Raw genomic sequence first — 13,314 nt, forward strand, 5'->3', positions numbered from 1 at the left:
GGCACTTTTCCTATAGGTGCCTAAATACAAAGACTACCACTGTTGTTTCACCTCTCGAGCATGAAGCCAGACCAACAATCATGGACTTGATAAAAATTTTACTCACCCTTCCCTCCAGTGTATTCTCTAATATTTTCATGGCATGTTCAATCAGTCTCATTTCTCTACAATTCCCGATTGGTAATCCATTCCCTTTTATTTTTACCATGCCTTTGGTTCTATTCCTCCCCTTATCAGGTTCTCAAAATGTCATCAATGACCAGCTCACAAGGTGCATTTAGTAAATCACTTCTATTCCAGATGGTTACTGGGCTTCTCTACTATTCATCTTCCTGGGGCCCTCTATCACGCCAATAACCTCCAGTTCAAAGGCGTTTTCTTCATTCAGAAGATTTCCAAAATACTCACTAAATCCTCCTGTGTTATTTTATTTCAGAAGATTTCCAAAATACTCACTAAATCCTCCTGTGTTATTTTATTTCAGAAGATTTCCAAAATACTCACTACATCCTCCTGTGTTATTTTATTTCATCTCATTTAATTTGCCCCATTTGCCCCTTTCACATCCTTTCCTTTTCTCACTTACTTGGCTATACTAAATAATTTCTCTTTTCTAATCACTATGTTGAGATTCTAATTTCTGTCCTTTAATTGATCCTGAACAAATTTTTCCTCGTATTGAATTCTACGAAAAATTTGGGATATAGTTACAGCATTTGGAATGCAGCAGTTGCTTTCTTATTACATAAACAAAAACAACAGATACCAATGTCCTTTTTTTAAACAATGACAGTGTGCCTTAATTCACAGCAAAGTCAAAAACTTCTGTTTCCATCATTAAAAAATTATCAATATGGCAACTTCACCTAATGGTGAGGATGCAACCTTGTCATAGAAACTCAACAATTATCAGGTTAAGCTTCTACATGTTAAGCAAAAGTAACATAAGAGGTGTAACAAGTATGGACATAATTCATTTATATTCCCCAACAAATGTTTTCTGTTATCAGAATTATGACTAATATGTTCTCAGAATTCTCCTACAGCATATATCATCTTCAACGTGTACAAACCCAAATCCATCCCACAGAAATTAAACTCACTTAAAAAACAAAACCAAATCCCATAAAGATTAGGCTTTTTTACTCACCTTATGTGGCATTACTTCTTTCAGTGAACGCGAAAAATACTTGAATTTGTTGCCTTTCTTATGCAATTGTACTCTTTCTCCATCATATTTGATTTCGGCATACATTGCCCCACTTAGACACTTTTTGAAAGCATAATCGACTGATTTACATGCCTCTGCCTGGAAAAATGTGCCATTTTAACATTAAAAAATGTCTGAAGTACTGAAGTATGCAGCAGGTAAAAATGATGAATAATCACCATACAGTATAGTATATGCACTTATACTCTGTTAGCTATAAAAAATTTAATGAATTGATTACATATATATTTCTCAAAATCAAATTTTTACTAATATTTCAGATTAGGTATGTAAAATACTTGACAGCCAATAAATTTAAAACAGCAACTGTAAATATTAAAAAAAAAAAATCATAAGACAGCATGACATACAAGCATAGGTAGAACAGGTGTCATGACTTCAGCTGTAAACTTGAGACTACCTCCTGTGGCACTGACTTTTATGACTTGATCCAAGACAGCATCAATATTTCGAGTAGTCTGGAAAGCTTCATATGCATCACTATGCACTGCATCTAATCTAAAAAATTAAGTTTTCATAATAAAACTAATATTGTAATACTTACCTGAACACCTACCAGCCCGAACTACATCCCCATAGCTTTTACCCACTAAGTGGGTAATAAACTGTCAGCGTTACCAACGCTTACAGGAAAATCTAGTCAAATGAGTTACCTGAAGTACCGTTGGCAACACCGCTGCAAGTCCCGGCCGAGTGAGGCCGAGATACCCCAATTGCGTTATCCACAATTCAAATTGAAGTGGGGAGGAGGGTGGGAATCATTCAGGTGTTCAGGTGAGTATTACAATATTAGTTTTATTATGAAAACTTCATATTGCAATACACTCCTGAACACCTGAATTAGCCCGATTAACAAAAATTTAGTGGAGGGGGATCAATCTAATTCAGCCCGACCTGCCAACAGGGAAAGCAGGTAACTCATTATTCGCCTACTCTGTATAAATGAATGTATCCTCACCTGGTTATCCCACTCGCAGGTGAGAATGTTGTAGAGAGAGTACCCACGCCAGTCTAATGTCTAGGTACTGTCTGAGTCGAGCTACCTCTCATGTGGTATTCAAACCTCCTCATGGGTAGAGAGTAGCAAAATAAAAACCAACCTACCATGTGGCTAATCACAGCCTCCCATGATTAGTGGAGAACGATGAACCTCCCATGTGGCTAATCAAAGCACTCTCATTTATGGAGGGTCTGAGTCGAGCTACCTCTCATGTGGTATTCAAACCTCCTCATGGATATTAAAAACCAACCTATCATGTGGCTAATCACAGCCTCCCATGATTAGTGGAGAAGGACGAACCTCCCATGTGGCTAATCAAAGCACTCTCATGTATGGAGGGGTACGATGAACCTCCCTTGTGGCTAATCAAAGCAATCTCATGTATGGAGGGGTACGAAGAACCTCCCATGTGGCTACTGTAGCCTCTCATGTATGAAGGAGAAGTTGAGTGTGCAGGTGTTCCAGTTCTTCGCTGTCCGTTGCCGCCGATGTCTGCGCAGAAGAGGTTGAAGAAACCAAACCTGTCCACTGGATCTGCCTATCTTCACAGTATTAACGTCAAACTTAATATTCTCACTATGAACCCCGACTAACAGAGAATCCAAAATTCCAAATTTCCTCAGACTACGTTCATTACCTAGAGTTCCCCCCACCCTTAACATTACTATGTAATTAAAAGATCGAGTTGGTCGTCGCAAAGGGACCAGGCGAGAAATTCTTCTCAAGAAAACTGAACGTCTTTTTTGTAGAAAGTCGAAACCGACACCGACTTCCAAAGTGGCCGCCTCTAAGAACCTCCGACTAAGAGAGTACCCCCTTAGCTAAATGAACGCACCTACCATAGAAGGGTTAGCGGCTACACACGGACTAAGAGAATAACTTTCATGTAAAAAGGAGAACGATGCATCTCCCAAGAGACTATTCAGAGCCTACCCATTAAGGAGGGAATGAGGCAGTGTGCTGAGCTGATGACCCTCTGCCCTGCAGATTGCGGCAAAGGCCGATGAGCGCAGAAGTATCCCAGCCGCTGACGAAACAACCTGGCCAGCCTACGAGAGCAACTCTGACTCTGTAGGGAAACTATCAAAGACTAGATACTTAAGATGTACTAAACTTAAGTTCATGTGATTATACTATCACTATTGCTTAAGATTCTAAAGCCTAGAAAGGAATTTCTCTATCTAGTTAACCTAATAATCACTGCACTACGTGAGTACTACCTTAGCTAAATGAGCGCACCCTAGATAATAGACTTTGCTGTTAAACGTGGACTAAGCGAATAACCTTCCGAGTCTTCGCACTAAGAGAATACCACCGCGGCTAATTGAACGCACCCTAGACAGGAGAATTCGCCACTATATGCGGTGGGGCAAATTGAACGTCTCGTAAGTAAAGGAAGAAAACAAAGACGGACTCGCAAGTAAACTACCTCCAGAATAGAAACTCTGAACCATTCCTTAGAAAGGAAGATGAAGTGGACATACTCCGAATACTGTGCGGTAATGAAAAAAAACATTGTTAAATACTAAATATAATGTCACGTCAAATTAAATTGCATTCAAGGCATGAACCTCGCACCACACGAGAACCGTGAAGTGTGCCCGCAACTGTGTTTGTGTAGTGAGCGCTTATGAACCAGGAATCAGGAACCCTTCTCCGAAAGTAACTAATCGCATCCTTGACAGCAGACAGGAAGGATTCACAAGTAGACAAAAAGTGTACACAGAAGGACGGAGTTTGTCAACATTTGATAAATATTCGCATTGGACATAAAGACATCCCGCCGATGCCGAACCTAACACTTGCAGATAAAGAACCTTAAACGAACGAAGCAGAGTTTTAGCCTCGCCACGACTTCCAAAAAGAAGAAAAATAATTATCATTTCTGCCTAGGAAACTTCCTGAAGCTCGCCATTTTTTTTTATCTGCAGCTAAAGCCGAAAGAAAGAAATAAAACACTCAACCAATTACCTTAACATTAGAACTTCCGACAAATCTCACGAGAGCCCGAAGGAACGTAACAAGTCAAAGATGATCTTATTATTAGAAATTTTCGGGAAGATAGAAAAATGTACTGCAAAGTGCTGAGCAGTAGCCAGCAATAGCCGAAAATGGAAGAATCTTAACTTTCCGAAGGAATAAAAGAAAAACAGCTATTTCGGTTATAGCAGGCCTAAAGATGGAATGACCTTTCCTTGACACACACAGACTTCCCATATCAAGTTGACCTGGTAAAGCTTTACGGGTTGACTTCTCAAGATGAAAGAAACACTGTCTAGACATAGCTTTTAGTGTGTCTGGACTGTCTAGCTGTTCGCCGGCAGTCGCCACCAGGTTCATCACGCAAGAGTTTGGATGATAATGGTGAAAATGCGTTGTTCTAAAGATCTTCCGCATGAGGAGTGAACATCGGAACTCTCCGTAAGGGAGCATTAGGAATTCGGAACCGCGGGCGTTAGAGCCAGCAAGGAGGTAGAGTCATAGACGTCTTGACACTACCGCAATTCCTGATTACCTGATGAATGAGACCAAACGGCAGAAAGTATACACCTCTAAGTTTTAATGATCTTGTTTCCCCCACCGAGTTCTCAGATACGACACGGCAGTTACGATGTCGCAAAGCAGACCCGCTACTGTGTTGCACACTAGGACTGAGAAACACCTGAGGGCTTCCTTTACAGCCCTGAGGTTTCCCAATGTTATGACTCCTCTCGCCCCGATCCTCCAGAGGCCCGGGCCTGGGTTCCTCAAGGTTGCTCCCAACCTTGATATGAGGCATCTTAGTACAGATGAACGTTGGGAAGAGGGGAGACTATAGACCTTCCGGATGTCAGATGCGCTTCTTCTGACAATCACAGACGATCCGACAAGCGAGAATCGTTCCAGATTATACCTGCATTCTCTATGGGAAGTCCCAGCGATTCCTGAGACATACCGGAAGAGAAAGCATGGAGACACAAGACCCTGGAATTAGAGAGAGAGAGAGAGAGAGAGAGAGAGAGAGAGAGAGAGAGAGAGAGAGAGAGAGAGAGAGAGAGAGAGAGAGATTCTCCCTAAGAAGCTTCATCAAGTGGGTACCGGCTGTTCCCTATTAAACAGGAACCCTCTACTTCCACATTTGTACCTTCAACGATGCATAATTGCCGACACTGGAGATATGAGTTAGAAGCAACAAGTTCGTTATACTGGCCACATCCCTGAACCCAGAGCAGCCACACTAATCATAGCTTGCTGTGACACTACTGCTGACGACTTGCCACACAAAATAGACCATGGAGGAGATATCCTCCTACCTAAAAGACTGTTGCAGAGCACAAAAGGTGCCCTCAACAGAACCCTCTCTGAATGTCCGGATAGAGGTGGAAGCTTCAAAAGGAGCCCCTCCTCTTCTGCCAAAGAATGTTGTACAGTCAGGAGACATGTTAACCTGGTATGCCAGCCTTATTGACACCAAAGTGATGAGGTGTCAGGCAGTACCAGACCGGAGGGAGAATCATCTTGTTTGAGCAACTACCAGTTCTGTCGCATGCAGCAACTCGAACATCGTTGCTTCAGTAGTGTAGGCTCCTCCGGAACCTTAGATTGAGGATAAGTGAGGAAGTCTACCATCCGCTTATACTCATTCTCATTGGCTGAAGGAGAACTAATATCCGGTACCGGATCCTCTTCTTCAAATGAACAACTTTGTTGGACTGGTTCAACCGAAATAAGGATTGTCGGACTGGTCCGACCAAGCCGAGGATTGTCGGACTGGTCCAACCGAGCCGGAACAGGAAAGAGGCAGGCCGATCCCTGGCAAACGCTGAACTCGAAAACCTGGAACTTGCTACACCTGGGTGCGTGAGAAGGACACCTGACATATCAATCGCGAACATACTGGAAGCACCAAAGTATAGGTTGCACAAACCCTGCACCACCCAACAGGGATGACGCAACACCTGGGCAGACCACGCCTACTCCTGAGAGCGAAGAGGCCGCAACACCCAAACCACTCAAATCCGGATGCATCAAAACCGCATGAGAATGGGAATCCGGAGCTGAAGACCCGGAATCAACCCTGAACCAACATGGATGCCTAAACGGAGGGACAGAGAAAACCTGCCGGAAAGTTGAGAAAGAAGCCGAAGGAGGATAGAAGGAAGAAGCCACACTCAGAGTAACCACCGGAGCGCCCAACGCTGACGTTGGACAGATGGTGGTCCCAACCGGACTGAAACTCAAAGGGGTATTGAAGGGGAAGTTACGAGGTACTGAACCGAAGGTAACAGAAGAAGGTAGTTACCAACTATCCTGAAGAATGGAAAGGCTGTGGAAACTATCGGTGCTGATACACTGAACGCTGGCGCAGGCGAATCGCCGACTGCCGTAGCATCCGCAGGAATCGCGGAGGATACATTACAGTTAGGAAACTATCGGTGCTGATACACTGAACACTGGTGCAGGCGAATCGCCGACTGCCGTAGCATCCGCAAGAATCGCGGAGGATACATTACAGTTAGGAACCCATAAAGAATGAAATGAGTTGCTGACGCCTCTGCAAATACCTGAGAGGCAACTAGACCAGATGCCTGAGAAACTACCGGATTTGCAAAAGGTGATAAGACGACAGATCCATAAAAAGTACCCCTTCCCTTAAACCCGAAGAGAGAGATGGGGGCCGCTGAGCTCTAAAATACAGGGTTGAAGCAAGAAAGCCTTGCTCTGCTGAGTTAAAAGCCAAGAAAACAGGATGTGCAACAAAGACCCTGAGAGCCCTCCAAAGAGTGGACCGAAAAGAAGATTGAGAAGGGCAATGGAAGAAGGCTTAGAAGAAAAAGGGGAAAAAATGGGAAATTTCCGTAGCGGCCGGAGGGGCCATAGATTTCAAAGAAAATAGACTGGTTCTGTTCCCCCCGCCCCTGATAATCTTGATAGACATTATCAAATCAGAAAATTCTTTAAGACATGATCATGAATATTGGAAACACTTGATTGCCAGAATTACCACCATCGCAAGACGAACGAAATTTTAAACCCCCAAAGGAAAAGAAACCTTCGAAGGAGGAGTATTCAAGGAAAAACAAAAATTCAGAACCAGATACATCAGAAACCAAATCTGAACGACCCTCCACGGATCTGGAAACCTTTGCTGCAGAGCACGAAGCAGGAAATAAAACCGACAATTGATCTAAATGAGAGACCTAAACCCAAAGAAGACCATGCTCAACTACTTTTCCTGAATACTTCCTAAATTAGAATTCCTACCCTTCTGAGTGATTCCTAATTCTAAATCCACCTTAGAACTTACGCTTTTAGAGGGAAGGGGGAAATCTGCTGCCAACACTGCCTGCTCCGCGCCGGGGGGGCTGGCAGATCCTACCTTCGAGGTTTGTGGTTCTCCATGACCCCTGCCACCCATTAGGGCTGGTTTTGGAACAGGCAGGGGGGGCTGAAAAAGAACGATTAGTATGTACAACACTATTACTACTATCCCTATCTCTAGCTTCCGTTAATTTAGTCATAAAGCTAGAAAAATAGACTAGACATACTCAGCTAGTAACTTGTCCTCTAACTTTTGAATAATTCTTCCATCTGATCTACCGACCAAGACTCGCCTATCTGACTGATACTACACTGTGTCTTCCTGCATAAAAACACAAACAGAATGTCGATCGTGTTTGAGGGTACTCATCCTATGCTTGCAGAACGTGTAGGGCCGATGAGCGCCAGCATCTCCAGCAGAAGAAGGCTCTGGTCGCCGGGTGTAAACAAAGTGGAAGCATCGGCTCTAGCAGACAGCGATCGCTTTCTTGTTTGACTTATCCAAACGAGTCCAAAGTCAAAATCGAGAGAAGTTCCAAATCCTATCAATAAAGTATCCATCCAGGAGAAATGCGTTTAAAAGTCCAAATTGTGATCTGATGTCCAAATTCTTGAATGGGGTCGGGCTAATGACCAAAGTTCGCCTGATGTGGGACACACCCACACAGCATGGCGAACAAAAAGCAATTGGTATCTCGGCCTCACTCAGCCGGGACTTGCAGCAGTGTTGCCAACGGTACTTCAGGTAACTCATTTGACTAGATTTTCCTGTAAGCGTTGGTAATGCTGACAGTTTATTACCCACTTAGTGGGTAAAAGCTATGGGGATGCAGTTCGGGCTGGTAGGTGACCAGGGCTAATTCAGGTGTTCAAGGAGTATATTGCAATATAAATGTTAATGTCACTTGAAATGACAAAAATAATCATACATAACCTGTAACATATCAGTTATTTTGTAATCATCATAAATATAAAAAATGAAATTATACAAATTATCAACTGTGATTACAACAAAAATTCAATACTATACACAAGCATCATAATCAAGAAATTCATAGATTAAGCAAACAAAGAGACTGGTTTTTCTAACTGGTAGATACAAGTCTTACACATGTTTTGCTCCTGCGTTGATCCTCAGGTCTCCTTTAATAAGCCTTACAACCATTTTTAAATCATTGCCAGTACACCTGAAAAATAAATCAGTATAAAAAATCAAACAATATCTCAAACAAACAGGAAAAACACACTTGCTTCAAAACAAATGTATTACTTGAAATTACCCCAACTTCATGGCTATCAAATGCGAAGACACATCAATTTCCTTAAAAGAAATTGAGTGGCACAGAGAACCTCAACTGACATTCAAATTTATGTACAATAGATACCTTTTGCATATCTTTTTCAGGACATAGGAGTGTTCATCTTCCTTTGTCATCCCTGAGAGTTCTTCCAACAGTTCATCAACTTCCTGAATTGAGAGACTGCTTTTCTTGACTGGACCCAGCACAGAGGACATTTCAAAGAAAACTCTCACTGTTTCAGCCACATCACCTTTTTCTAAATCTTCCAGCATTTCTTCTTGATTACTATTAAACAGCTGCAAGAAGAATGGAAGTGGATTAAAACACCCTCTAAAATTTCATTACAGATACTTATCTAAAAACCCAGGAACCGATGCTTTTTTATGATAACATCATAAAAAATGTCACAAAAAGTTGTGTTCACTAGCATTCGACACTACTTCTTATCTATACAAAATATTTTACAGAGGCACAACAATGAATGAAACAAACTTGACATTCTCAGAAGAAATTCTATTATTGTACTGTATATTCAATCTTACATACCTGAGAAAACAATTTGACTAGCTGTTTGCTCTGCAAGTTGTAAACTCTCTTGATGACACCCGGAAGTAATAACTTGACCCACAGTCTCAAATCACCTTCAAACTTATCTGGAAGAAAATTCATCAAATAACAAAGATGTATTTTCGGTAAAATTTTTACACATGCAGATAATTCTAGCTTGATGTTAATTCTCATTAAGTAAATTCAACTTTACATGGTGTGAACTCTGTATAAAATGAGCATAACAAAAAATTATACAGTTTCTAAAGCAAAGGCACAGTGACAACAGTCTAACTACTGCAAATACTGGTATACTAATTTTGAATGACTTGATGTTAAAACTACCGATTTCAGTTCATTATGGTAGTAAAGTTGTTACACCAACAAAATACAGGTGATAAATATATAAAAAAGTTTTTCTCCCAGGAGAAATCATTTCATCTGTTGTCAAATAAAATTAGCAATTAGGCTAGGAAGACATACAGACATGAAATCAAGTCGCCTACAGCGTATTTTGGGCCACAGTTTTAGGAATCGTAAGTTTCCATTTATCATTTACATAAAAACTGGGGTAGGCATAGTGATTTGTAGGGATACACAGCATACACCTTATATTCTTCTCATGTATAACTACAGTACTTACTGTATTATTTACCTAATCTTATAAATTTGTTAGTTTTGAAAGGTTTACCAATATGAAGTATTTTCTAAAAAAATATTTTCTAAGTCTAACACTTAAATTAGAAGAATCGTATTCTACAAATTCACATATCAAGCAAGTGTAATGTACCAAGGTTATAATAAAATTACAGCTGCAGTCAAAAGTAGAAGTCTTTTGGTGCAACAGCCTTCCATGAAACAAAAGATTAATAGTTGACCATACAACACTAATCTTACACACCTGTTAAAGTGGATTTAAAATATATGACAATGGGTGTGAATTACTGAGATTACATGTTAATAAGAAAGAAAGAAATGAATAAGTGATTAGCTGGTATCTGGTGTCCTAGGAAGTCAAATGCTGGTCATTTCAGTGATTTTTCTAGGATACCATACTTCTAGAGAGTGCCAACTTGATAAAAGTAACAACTTAAGCTTCTTTAGCCTAGTGTAAAAGGTTAACTTACTTTTATTAGTTCCATATTTCAAGTACTTGGAAATGATTTCAGTCTTTCCTAAGTAACTTGGTTCATCTGCAACATTTGCACAGATACGACGAAACTCTCTAAAAGAGTTGTCCTTGTGGGTCCTGTCCATACCTGGGTCATTTCTTGGTGGTGGTGGTCCTCTTGATGAACTGGCATCTTCTATAAAATTGATAATTCTGTTACAATATTACAATGATTTGCAAAGTAAAGTATAAAAAACTTTAAAAAAGTAATTACAAACAATAAATGTTTATTATTTATCAAATCCTTTTTATGTATAAAATGAAATTCTTTCAATAAAAATCAATATTTTTTCATGGAAAATAGCAATTGTAAGTGACACTTTCGTGTCATTTCGTGGTCAGGAAATCATCTCAGATGGTTCAGCCCTCTTAAAAACAAAATGACTGTCTGCTGGTAGTACTTTGCATGTGTGGGTTGATCCCAGGGGTTCAAAAAGGCAACAATCTCGTTCTTCATGTCACCTAATCAATGCAATCCAAAAATGAGTTGGGTAGGGAGGAAGCAACTCAGTTACAAAATCAGTTATTTTTGTTTTTCAGACATTACAACTTTTTCCCAACTAACCCATTATTTTTGGCATTAGAACCCATGTCTTCAAAGACATACAAAACCCTGATATGCAAGAGTAGTTCTATGAGGTCTGTGTACCTACATACTCCAAGTTAATATGCTCACCTTCCATGTCAAACTCATCATGGAAATGCTGTAGGTTATGAGACCCACTTTGCCATATGGATTGGGAGCAACTAATGTAGCAAGGGACAGTTTTTTACCATAAACTGTGGTGCAATATACTTTTTTGAATGAAAATATGACTCCAAAACCAAAGGTCATCTTAAATGATATGGGTAAGATATGAATCTTTACCAGAGCAGTAAACAAGAGTAAAAGTTCCTCTAATAATCACTACATACCAATTACTGTAACCCAAACAAATTTCCACAAAATTTTTGCGAACCATAAGCTACTTTAAAATATTTAATACATATATTAACACAGAAAAAGATAAATTCAGAATTTATTAGGACAAAATGACCACACACTGTGCAGTTCATACCTTAATTGAGTTGAGGTCAAAAGGTATTGCTACATATTACAGACTCATAGCACCTAGTCAGACCATTTCAATATGTCATCTGCACAATTTCCTGATCGAGTAATGCAATAAATTGTGAACTTGAGTCAAAACAAAGATTTATGATCAATTTTTTTTAAACCAATCCCTCAATCACATATGAAATGCCCACCTCCCATCCCCTCATTTCTCACTGCTCTGCATTCAGCCTACACAAACTATTAGGAGATCAGTTACTAACTCCCTATGGGTCAATGGTGTGCAGTTGTGAACAGATATTCTTTTCCTGTCTCAAGACAAATGACGGTATGTGTCTGGCAACATTCAAGACCGACAATGTGGTCACACTGTGACTAATGAGTGTATAAAAGCATTAATCTGAAGGTTTTACAGACTAAATACTTACATAATAAAAATAACTTATTCACTACCTTTTCTGAAATGTGAAATTAATATTTAAATATGAAGAAACAAAATCACTTGGGCTGTATGGTCCCCTTTCTGCTTCTGTTTCCTTTGATTCTTTTGAACTTCAAAAATATTATCAATTCCTTGATGTCAGACTGCACTGCCTTTCCTTTTCTCTTTCCTCAGGCTTAGCGTAACAAGAATATCTGATTGCCCAGCCTTTTTAATCAACACATCAATGAGCAAATGCACTTCCAGGAGTGTAAAATAATGGAATGAAAACTTAACCCTTAAACGCCGACTGACGTATCATACGTCGATCTAAAATTGTCGAAAAACACAACTGTAAGCTAAAACTTACATTCTAGTAATATTCAATCATTTACCTTCATTTTGCAACAAATTGGAAGTCTCTAGCACAATATTTCGATTTATGGTGAATTTTTAAAAAAATTTTTCCCTTACGTCATGGCATGTAACTCGCTTCTAAAATTTCAGAAATTATTTCGTCATTTTGTCGTAATTTTTGCACTGTTTTATATTAGTCGTTACATAAAGTTTTATATATGAAAAATGCGCAATTTCATGTAAAATACAACAAAATACAACTCATGGTTGTAGCTTTTATCAGTTTGGAAATATTTTCATATAAATCACGATAACTGCCAAAATTTCAACCTTCGTCAATTTTGACTTGACCGAAAATGGTTGAAAACGCAATTGTGAGCTAAAACTCTTACATTTTAGTAATATTCAATCATTTACCTTCATTTTGCAAACAAATTGGAAGTCTCTAGCACAATATTTTGATTTATGGTGAATTTTGAAAAACTTATTCCTTACATCCGCATGAAATTCTTCTTTCGTTCGTTGTCGTAATGTTTGCACTGTTTTATATTAGTCGTTACATACAGTTTTATATATGGAAATGTGCGCAATTTCATGTAGAATACAACAGAAAATAACTCATGGTTGTAGCTTTTATCCAGTTTTGAAATATTTTCATATAAAATCACGATAACTGCTGTAATTTCAACCTTCGGTCAACTTTAACTTTACCGAAATGGTAAAAAACGCAATTATAAGCTAAAAAAAAAATCTTACATTCTAGTAATATTCAATCATGTACCTTCATTTTGGCAACAAACTGGAAGTCTCTAGCACAATATTTCGATTTATGGTGAATTTCTGAAAAAAACTTTTTTCACGCTTATGTTACGGTAACTCGCCGACATCTCAGAAATTCTTTCGTCAACGCTATCGTAATGATTGCATCGCTT

General features: G+C 39.4%; 1 protein-coding gene across 6 annotated transcripts in view; it reads right to left on the reverse strand.

The window, feature by feature from the left end:
- The window catches only part of DNAlig3 (DNA ligase 3), a 47,585-nt gene that overhangs the window by 18,548 nt on the left and 15,723 nt on the right, over positions 1 to 13,314 (reverse strand). For all 6 annotated transcript variants that reach the window (XM_067102129.1, XM_067102133.1, XM_067102130.1 and 3 more), the window contains 6 exons: positions 10,507 to 10,686; positions 9,380 to 9,486; positions 8,918 to 9,129; positions 8,642 to 8,719; positions 1,582 to 1,729; positions 1,151 to 1,309 (listed from right to left, as the gene is read on the reverse strand). In XM_067102129.1, coding sequence (XP_066958230.1) covers positions 1,151 to 1,309; positions 1,582 to 1,729; positions 8,642 to 8,719; positions 8,918 to 9,129; positions 9,380 to 9,486; positions 10,507 to 10,686 — 884 coding nt within the window. The remainder of the gene's footprint in view (positions 1 to 1,150; positions 1,310 to 1,581; positions 1,730 to 8,641; positions 8,720 to 8,917; positions 9,130 to 9,379; positions 9,487 to 10,506; positions 10,687 to 13,314) is intronic.

The sequence above is a fragment of the Macrobrachium rosenbergii genome, chromosome 59, assembly GCF_040412425.1.
Source record: "Macrobrachium rosenbergii isolate ZJJX-2024 chromosome 59, ASM4041242v1, whole genome shotgun sequence".
NCBI classification, from domain to species: Eukaryota; Metazoa; Arthropoda; class Malacostraca; order Decapoda; family Palaemonidae; genus Macrobrachium; species Macrobrachium rosenbergii.